The 10,167-nt window shown below is 42.8% G+C and overlaps 1 protein-coding gene across 1 annotated transcript; it reads right to left on the bottom strand.

Moving 5' to 3' along the window:
- Positions 1 to 3,320: 3,320 nt before the first annotated feature.
- LOC106539888 (solute carrier family 22 member 13) lies at positions 3,321 to 8,881 on the bottom strand. Its single transcript, XM_014054805.2, has 10 exons — positions 8,510 to 8,881; positions 8,207 to 8,310; positions 7,489 to 7,643; positions 7,012 to 7,180; positions 6,498 to 6,618; positions 5,919 to 6,013; positions 5,581 to 5,795; positions 4,894 to 5,002; positions 4,360 to 4,575; positions 3,321 to 3,414 (listed from the first exon to the last, which is right to left on the bottom strand). Exons 1-10 carry the CDS (start codon positions 8,879 to 8,881, stop codon positions 3,321 to 3,323), a joined length of 1,650 nt encoding a protein of 549 aa, XP_013910280.2.
- Positions 8,882 to 10,167: the final 1,286 nt, after the last annotated feature.

Below are 10,167 nucleotides of genomic sequence, written 5' to 3'. Positions count from 1 at the left end.
TTTAGGAATTCCAACATTATTCGGTTAATAAATGAATGAGCTCGCTTAGTGACCCCTCAAAGTTACAAAGCAACATAAACGTTGGCCTCAATTGTGGTCGTAATTTGAGGACTACCTATATTCTGTTACTCAGCGTCCTCCTCCAACTGCCATGTCTGATCTCCGACTGAATTTCCCCAAAGGTCCATCTTTTGCACCAGCCCATGTGCTGCAAATCTTGCTCTTGCAAGATTCCTCCTCCAGCTTCACACGGGTGGAGTTGCTGTTAATTTTACAAAATTAACTTCAGAGATGCCCAACCTCTCCCTTATTTCCAAAAGCTTACTCCTTTGTGCAGACTATTTATCATCATCATCATCATCATTGTACAGCTGGAACGCTGCTCTTTTAATTTGGCAGCCATCTTCAAGGTCTCCATCAGGCCACATTTCCCCTAGAGAAAGTCTTATCCCTCACCTTCTGTTGACTCTCCAAAACAAATCATTTGCTTTCCCTTCTTCTTTTTAAGCTGTATTGTTTTTTTTTTAAGCTTTCCCATGGAGAAGTTATTCTGCAACAATGCCAGGGGCAGAAGACCAAGGTTTATAAAATGGGATGTGCAGCCATTTATTTGTAAGTTGCATAGTGGGTTCTCCTTCCCTCTTCCCCCAAATCAGGACTGGGTATCTCTCCCCCTGCAAAATGTAGCTGCAATCTTCGAAAACGTCTGAATGACCTATCTAAGAAGGGGAGGGAGGTTCAGCTAATCCTCAACTTACAACAATTCATTTAGGGACGCGTTCAAAGTTACAACAGCCCTGGGGGGAAAAGAGAGACTTAGGACCATTTTTCACACTTACGACCACCGTGGCATCCCCGTATAATCAAAATTCAGAGGCTTGGCGACTGTTTCATACTTATGACGGTTGCAGAATTCCGGGGGGGTGGGGGTGGGGAATCACTTGATCCCTTTTTGGGACCTCCTGACAAAGCAAAGTCAATGGGGAAGCCAGATCCACTTAACAACCGTGTGACTAAATTGACAACTGTAGCGATTCGCTTAACGAATGGGTCAAGAAAGGTCGTAAAAACGGGGCAAATCAAAATGTCTCATTAGAAATGTTGGGCTCAGTTGTGGCCATAAGCAAAGCACTACCAAGACTATCTAGCTCCGTGGTCTTCAACCTTGGCAACTTTAAGACCTGTGGACTTCAACTCCCAGAGTTCCTCAGCCAGCAAAGCTGGCTGAGGAACTCTGGGAGTTGAAGTCCACAGGTCTTAAAGTTGCCAAGGTTGAAGACCACTGGTCTAACTCACTGAGAACATTGCATCCATTTTTGCCCCTCCCCCAAAAGTTCTCAGCATGGTTGGCTTAAGGGTCTCTTCCAGCAAGGCACATGTAGAAATAACCCTCAGTCCCAAAGGTGCTTTTTTCCAGGAGACAATTTGACTTTCTGCTTTTTTTTCCCGAAGACATTTGGCTTCTCATCCAAGGTGCTTTTTTTCAGCTCCAGCTTCTTGGATGAGAAGCGGAATGTTTCAAAAGACAAAAACAAAGAAAACCCAGTTTTGCATTTTGCAAAAGCAGCTTTGGGGCAAACCACGAACTTGGGTGACTGAGAATCTCCCATAGACAAACATTCCTCAGCAAATGACTATAATGGGGGACCAGCACCTGTGACACCAATTGATGCAGACATGTGATTTAAGACTCTTTTTTCCCCCCACCCTAGTGAAATAAATCCCCGTGTTGATATTGCATGTCGGAAGTCTCTTGGAAGATTACAATGGCAATCACCACCCTCCCAGATGCCTAAAATGTGGCACAAATGCCAGTTGCTAAGCATCCAAACCCCAATAATGTGTTGCAATGGTCCTTAATGCCAAGAGCGTTTTTCAACTGGACTTCATGTGGGGTGGGGGAGTTTACCTTGAACTCAGGCTGAGGCAACTTGTGAATTCTCCAACACTAAGAAGAGATTGAGTAGCCATTTTCCTGGAATAGTATCAGGTTTCCTGCCTGAGCAAGGGGTTGGACTAGAAGACCTCCAAGGTCCCTTCCAACTCTTGTTATTATGTTATTCTCTGAAGCTTCTTGGAAACGAGGCGAAATGTTTTAAGGAAAACACCAAAGTCTAGATGCCTTTTGAAAAGCAACCCAAAATTGGGTTGTCCCAAAATTGCTTTTCAAAAGGCATCTAGAGGAGAGCCTTCTCGGTGGCTGCTCCGACCCTCTGGAACGAACTCCCCGTGGAGATCTGGACCCTCACCACCCTCCAGACCTTCCGCACCGCCCTTAAAATCTGGCTATCCCAGCAGGCCTGGGGTTAAAGACTCTAACCCCTACTCGAATTGTATGACTGTTGAGTTCTTAAATGATGTTGTGTCTTTATGTTGTAAATTGTTGTCCTTCCCCCCCCTTTGAACTGTGAGCCGCCATGAGTCCCCCCAGGGAAAAGGGCGGCATACAAATAAAGTGAAAACTAAACTAAACCACCATGAAGTTTGGAAAGATGCTTTTCCAAACTTCTTGTTTTGAAATTTGAAAAACCATAGTTTGAAAACCATAAAAGTTTGCAAAGCACCGTTGGAATAACTTCAGCAGTTGTGGGTACTCCATCTCTGGAAGCTTTCAAAAAGAGATTGGGGAACCGTTTGTCTGAAAAGGTATAGGGTCTCGTGTTCAAGCAGTGGGTTGGACTAGAAGACCTCTGGGGTTCCTTCCAACTCTCTTAATCCTACGTTCTATGACCTTGATGATTGGGAATCTCCATAGACATCCTGTCCCATTAAGTCACTTTACAGCACCTTTGTTAACTCTGAACAATCACTAAAGGAATGTCCTAAGTTGAGCCCTTGCCCTCCCCTTCAACCACATCCACACAAAAGATTTAGCAGTGTCAATATAATCCTGTCAGCCAACCATGTCCCAGGATGTTCCAATTGTTTCAAGATTTCTTGAAACCAAATATAAAATTACTCTGACCCACTGAGTTTCCAAGCAGCCACCAGGTAATGAACACAATATTTTAATAAATAGAAAATTTAAAAGAAAAAAATTAGGCAGCAGCAGTTTTTGTCATGCGGTTTTTATTGATTTGCTGATACAAAGAAATTAAAGTCAGAAAAGCATTTACTCCTGCTGAACCCTGGAGGGCGGTGGTAAGCCCAATAATCCAAGGTTATGTGCACCCCAAAATCTAAAATAATACCCCAGCGTGCAAACATTATGTCAATGTTATAAGTATGATTAGAAGTAGTCTGGATAAGATGGAACCTAGTTTGCATTTACGACGATCAGCAAACCAAATTATGGCTTGCGATCTCCAGAACTCTTGGTTCTACACGTAACTTTTCCTGACCGTTGCTTCATCCACGACAACTTCTTCCACTTCCGGTATGGTTTGCAAATCAATGTGGTAAATCGGCGCAATCCTATAAAGAAAGGAACAGGACATTGAAGTCCACGCATCTAAAAGTGGCAAACATGGAGAAAACACAGCAGTAGACAGACTTCACTGAATCTTTGGAATAAGCAGCATCTTAAAGTTGGACTCTTCACTTGAATGTTTCTTTCTCTGTGCGCCAAAGTAGTGGGTTTCAAAAAATTTAGAACCTCTTCTGTAGGTGTGGGCCTACTTTGTGGGTGTGGCTTGCCGGCCATGTGGCTGAGTGGGCATGGCCAACTTGTAAAATGTGGTGAAACTCATTTAACAACGCTCTTGCTTAGCAACCAAAATGTTGGCGCAGAAACGCTGGCATTTGAAGCATGCAAGTCTTAAAGCTGTCAAGTTACAAGACCCTTTTGCACCCCTAACCCTTTAGGAAAAAAAACCCTAGGGGTGTTCAAACTTGACAGCTTTAAGACTTGTGGACTTCAACTCCCAGGATTCCTCCTCTCGCTCTTCATCTTGATGATGTGCGGACGGGCGGAGGGAGGGAGCTGAAACCGGTTCTAAACGGCACTGTAAATTTGTGGAACCTCTTCTGTAGAAGAGCTTGGAACTGGCAGGAACCCCACCCCTGATGCCAAAGGTGCTTTTTCAAAAGGCAACTGTCTTTGTTTTTCTTTGAAAACATTTTAGTTTCTTATTTGAGAAGCTTCAAAGAATAACAGAGTTGGAGGGAGGGAGGGAGGGAGGGAGGGAGGGAGGGAGGGAAGGAAGGAAGGAAGGAAGGAAGGAAGGAAGGAAGGGAGAAGGAGCAGCAGCTTCTTGGATCAGAAGCAAGATGTTTTCAAGAAAAAAACAAAGTCTTATTGCTTCTTGAAAAAGCACCTTTGGGGCACCCATAGCCACATTAATATGGTGAGCCACCCATGGAGGTCGAGTGTTTGGCAGTCCTATAAATTCAAGAAACAAATAAATTTAATAAACTCACTCCCTGCTTGGTGGGCCTTCAGGCTCCGGCGGCACATCCTGAAGATCTTTGTTGCGTGTCTCCGGAAGGAAACAGCACAGGATCCCTGCAACCAGCGAGGCACTCCCACAGATGAACATAGGAATAGCAAGGTGGTATCTGGCCAACATGCCGAGCAGTGGGGCAAGGATGCCCGCCACACGAGCAGACATCGAACACAAGCCAAGGCCGAATTGTCTGGTGGAAGAAATGGAATAAAAGAAATTGAGCCAACCTAAACAGTTTTCAGACTAAAATAAACGAGAAAGCAAATGTGAACTTCTCTTCTGGGAATCCTGGAAGCTGAAGACCACGTATCTTAAAAGTTGCCAAGTTTGAAAAACCACTGCTAACAATTAAATTATAATATTGCATTTATTTTAAACTTGTGGAGGTCACACTTCTTGGTTATTTTGTTGTTTGGTGCTGCCCAGAGTCGCAATGCTGAACTGGATGCCTTTATAAATCAAGTCAGTAAGTAAATAAACAATACAGGTACATAGATAATTTCTTTACCTGACAACAGTGGGAAATAGCTCAGCAGAAAACAAATAAGTAGTAGAGAAGGAAGCAGCCATGGCAGATTTTCCAATCACGGCTAGCACAGTCACAATCAGAGGGAATTCTGGAGGGGAGAAAAAATACCAATGAAGAAACCAACTCGAGGAGTTACAACACACCTGAAAGCTTCAGTCCTGGGGCCTAGGTTCACACAAATCCATGAGTGGGTTTAGGCTGGCTTCTGTGACCCTTTCAGGAGAAAGGTTTAGTCACTTGCTGAATTCTTGCACTAATCAGAAAGGTCCAGTCCCCCCCCCCCCAATGAGATGCCACCGAGGGGAAAAAACACAAAATTGGAAAAGATAAATTAAGGGTCTGAGTCGAGGGCCTGCACTTTTCCTTGAAAAAGGGCTCTAATGCTGAAAAAGGCGGAAGGAAAGAGAAAATGTGGTAAAAAGGAGCATATCTCGGCAAGACTTAAGGACCTCAGGGAAAAGGGCGGCCTACAAATGCAAATAAATAAACCAAGGTTGGAAGTAGATCTTGCTGGAGGGAAAAAAAAAACATTGATGTGACCGCTAAGAGTAAAAAAACAACTTTTATGGCCCCCTAAAACAACCAATCCTGCTAAAATTAAATCCCCCACCATCTTTTGGACTCCTTGCTATTTTTTTGCCCCACCCAAAAAAATATCTCAGGTACCTTTGGGGATCACACAGATGATGACACACATGATCCCTCCCAGGATGAGCCAAGAGGACTGACACTTCTTCCTTCCGATCCATTGAAGCAGGAAAATGGAGAGGATGCGAGAGGGGATTTCCACGGCTCCAAAGATGAGTTGGGTCAGGTAGATATTCAGGCCAAAGTCTCCGACGTGAAGACTCACTTCGTAATACACCAAGCTGTCCACAAACCTGAGGGTAGAACCAGAAGATGAAGTTCCTTCTGAGAAGTTGCATCAGTCACATGCCCATTACGTTGAAAATACATCTGATTTGTGGGGCTTTTTAAAAATGACCTTTTAAAGGACAACTTACCACATCCAAGCCATAATCAAAGTTACGTTCCTCAGGTGAGTTTCCTTGAAAAGGTCCAGGAAGCTTCTTCGTCTCTCGGTGTTTTCCGGAGCCAACTAGAATGAGCACAAAATGGAAGGCAGAAGAACATTTAGTCAAATTTCATGGTTAACTGTCTTTTGTTAATACATGCTGGCTGCTTGCCAAGCTCCCAAATTTTATTTAGGATGCTGTGGCAAGTCCTAAGCGCAAGTAGTAAGACGCTTTTTTCAGAGTAATTGTAACTTTGAATAGTCACTACACGAATGGCTAGAAGTGGAGGGACATTTGTGCACTTTTTGGATAAAAATACAGCTTTTGAGCCTTGTTTTTGTAAAGCTGGGCAAATAGTTTATATAGTTATGACTATATAAAAAGCAGGGGGGACAAACGCCAGGCGTTTTGCCCAAAAGACCCCCTTCAGAGAGTAAAAGGACCAAAGAACTAGAGGTTTTAGCATTGGAAAGGAGTATTAAAGCCAATTTTGATCTCCTCCTTTAAAGTGTTCTATTCTAAAATGTTCCCCGAAAAGAGCATTAAAGTAATTGCGCGGTTTGGTACCTGATCAAAGACATCCATAGACAAGATTCGTTGGTTGATGTTAGCCGCTCTTAGAATAACGTCTTTTGCTTCGTTCATTCTCTTTTTGGTTATCAGCCACCGGGCAGAGCGTGGAAGTACCCTGCAACAGATTTTAAAAAAAATAAAATAAATCAGAAGTGGAAATGGAGTTGGGAAGGTGAGGAACTGAATAGAGTTCAAATTGAGAATTTGAATGGCAAGAACAGCTGGGTATACCTCCTTGCAGGCCACTGTTTCTTAATTTTAAGAAGCCTGGACTTCAACACTCATTCACACAGACACATGTTGGCTGGGGAATTCTGGGAGTTGAAGTCCAGGTCTTTTAAATTGCCAAAATTGAGAACAACTAAGTGCATTAGCAAAAAAAGAAAAGAAAAAAAATCAAACTGACCTGAATCAAAAACATAAGTTTTTGAAACCTGATCAGCTTTTGGATGCCCACAAAAAGCTGAAGATGCCCACTTCCTTTCTAGCATAAATGCAGAAGACTTACCAAGCGTAGAAAAAGATGAGGAAAGCAGGAGCAGAGGTCGTTATCTGGAACAGCCGCCAGTCACTAACAAAGTAGGCCACACAGGCTAGAGCCATCTGACCCAGCGCATTGGCACAATGGATGATGATCAGCGCCTGTGGACGGTAAGACGGGCCGACCCACTCCGAACCTACAGAGAATTGGAAAAAACTCTCAAGTCTCCGTTCACAAAGAAATCTTTCCATCCACTTCACTTTCCATTCAGAAATCCTTTCCCATCCCTGGACATTGAATAAATGGCTCGTCTTACAGCCTGCAATAAATGTCTTGCCACTGAGCATCTCTACATTATGATGTTTCACACTTTCTCCAGGTCCTAAGAAATATACAGAGAACTCCCCGAAATCTTTTTTTTTTTAAAAAACACAATACATTTGTTTGGAAAGCAAAAGCTGCGAGATCTCTTAAGGGCTGAAGTTTGGGGCTTCTAGGACTTACTCAAAGTTGTAACGCTGATGCTGATCCCAGCCAGAGCGGTTCCCACGACGAATCTCAGGGCAACGTAAACGTAGAAATGTGGTGCCAGACTTGCAATGGTGCCGAAGAATCCCATTATGAACAAGGCAATCAGTATGGATATTTGACTTCCAACCCTGGAGAAAAACAATGCCATGTGTTAACAGAACGAAAATACACTTTTTAAAATATATATATATATATGTATCTGCTGTTTTTCCTGGAGATATAACAAATGAAGCTGGGCCGGAGCATCTTCAAGAAGAGGTTCGAAAGAAGTCAAGATGGCAATCATACGCAAAGGATCAAAACATTGTCCTCAATACACAGACAGTGCCTTGCTCCCATGTGTGTGGTCACCACAATCTTGATGATCAAATGTGGGGCACATTGTGCAGAGATGCAGGTCTCCATCATGCTGGAAAAATTGAAGGAAAGAGAACAAGCAGCAACAAAGCACAAGGGACTCATTAAAGAAGTGATGGGTGTACCGTTTGAAAAAAGCTGAAGGATTAGGTGGGGAACAGAAGGGCAAACATGTGTAAAAAGAGGCAGGACATGGATTGCAGGCACAGAAGCCATCTTCAACTTTTGGGGCCGCTGTGAACCCCCTTTTTGATGACTCGCATAAACTGCTGAACCATCCCACCCTCCCTCCTCCAACAACAGTATGTGTGGTGCGTGAGATATCTTACTTTACCTGTCACTCAGTGAGCCGAAGATCAGCGATCCAATCAGCAGGCCGCCCATGAAAATGGATTGGGAGATGTCATTTAAGTAACTTTGGTCACAGACCAGATCAAACTAAAAAAAAAAAAAAAAAAAGAGGGGGGGGTTTAGATAACAAATTCCGTTTTAGTTAAACTTCCTGAATTCCCCCCAACCACCCTTCTAGGATAACAGGAAAGCTGCACCAATTCCCACCAATTGCTTTGAAGGGGGTGATGCAATTCTCAAGATTTCAAAGCCGAATCATTTTGCACTTAAAAATAATGTGCCTTACCTCGGTAACCAGTGTTGGGACGTCCATCGTTGGATACACCCATCCCTCTTCACAGCCCTGAGTTGAATTGAAGCCATAGTTTGCGATCGATTCGATATCCAGATCTACTGGAGTGAATCTGGAACATTGCTCAAAAGAACCGTCGGTTCTCTTAGGAATGGTCAGATTCAGCTCCTGTTGAAAAGTTAGGTTGGGGCTAATTGCTCGGATCCAACTCGAATTGCAATAGTGAGGCACCTCAATACTAATGAAGATTTGGCCAAACATATGAAAGGGCGTTAAGAAACTCGGGATGCAAAGCAGAAATATCAAACATTTCTGAAACGCCCCAAACTCCCCGATTATCTTCAAAACATCTCCAAACCCAGCCATTGTTGAGTTTCGATGTAGGTTCTTATAGTGAGAGCCTGAAATTAAAATTTAAACAAAAATCAGCAATAATAAAGCAGTAAGTAAGAGAAAGGGAGCGAGAGCAAGGAAGCAAGGCAGTAAAATGGGTGGAATTCAATTCCGTACCTATGAAATTGTAAGTCCTTCAAAATTGAGAACCGCTGCTTTAACCGGTTGTCTGAACCAAGCACTTTAAATTGCACGCAGTTTTTAGCATAGCCGCAAAAGCAGCGTTTTTCAACCTCGGGGGAAAAATAGTGAGTGGACTTCAATTCCATGGCTGTAGAATTGCGGGAAATGAAGCCCACTCAAAAGTTGACGCGGTTGAGAAGCGCTGTTTTAACTTGTCTGAATAAGCCTCTTTAAATTACGCGCGCAACTCCAAGCGCAGAGCTAACGCGGCGTTGGTTTTTTTCCCCTTCTCCCGAGAGCCCGGCAATTTTGAAACGTGCGGGTTTAAATTCCTCCGCTGTGGAATTCAGAGCGCCGAATTTCGCTCGTCTTAAAGTCGCCGAACGTGGGAAATGCTGGTTTAGCTAGTTTGAATAAGCTCTTTAAATTAGACGCAACTCCAGGGAGTTGCGGTCCACGTGTTTTAAAGCCGCCGAACTTTGAGAAACACCGCAATAGCTAAAAGCGGCTTGTAATTTAAAGAGCTTCAAAAACAGTGGAATCTGTAGCGAAGAGCAAGCGGTAAAACAATTCAGCTCCATATTAGACCTACAAATTGCATTTTTGATAAAATATCTACACAAAAGGAGATTAACCTGGATTGGAAAGTAAGATTAACTCAGTTTAAATAATTTAAGAAAGCCGCTTCCTTAAATTACCAGAAAGCTCACTGAAAAAACAAACGGACTGACTCCGGCAAATACACAGGAGAAATGAATCTGTTTTACTTGTACTGGAATGCATCAACAAATGAGTGAATAAAAAACATTCCTCAGAATGTGCAATAATCCAAATTTTGCCTCTCAGTTGTTGACAAAGCAAGATATGAGAAAAGTCTGGAAAAATTCAAATATTCTTAAAAGTAACAAGTAAAATTTATCACAGAAAGTGGTTTCAAAGACTGTATATTAGGCAGAATTTTAAAATACATTTGAAGACATAAAGAGCAAGAGGAATACGAATATTGTTCTAAAAAACGCTTTTAAAAAAAGAACCCCCCCCCATCTACAAAAATGAGAAACTAAGAAAACAGGGAACAATTGTAAAAATGAGAACTGAAGTTGATAAAGGCAAAAAAAAAAAACAACCCCATGGAA

This window comes from Thamnophis sirtalis, unplaced genomic scaffold, assembly GCF_051295495.1.
Source record: "Thamnophis sirtalis isolate CommonGarterSnake01/CBP01778 unplaced genomic scaffold, rThaSir2_p1.2 scaffold_4, whole genome shotgun sequence".
Classification (NCBI taxonomy): Eukaryota; Metazoa; Chordata; class Lepidosauria; order Squamata; family Natricidae; genus Thamnophis; species Thamnophis sirtalis.
Note: the sequence above shows the minus strand (reverse complement) of the source record. Positions and strands in the feature narration are given on the sequence as shown.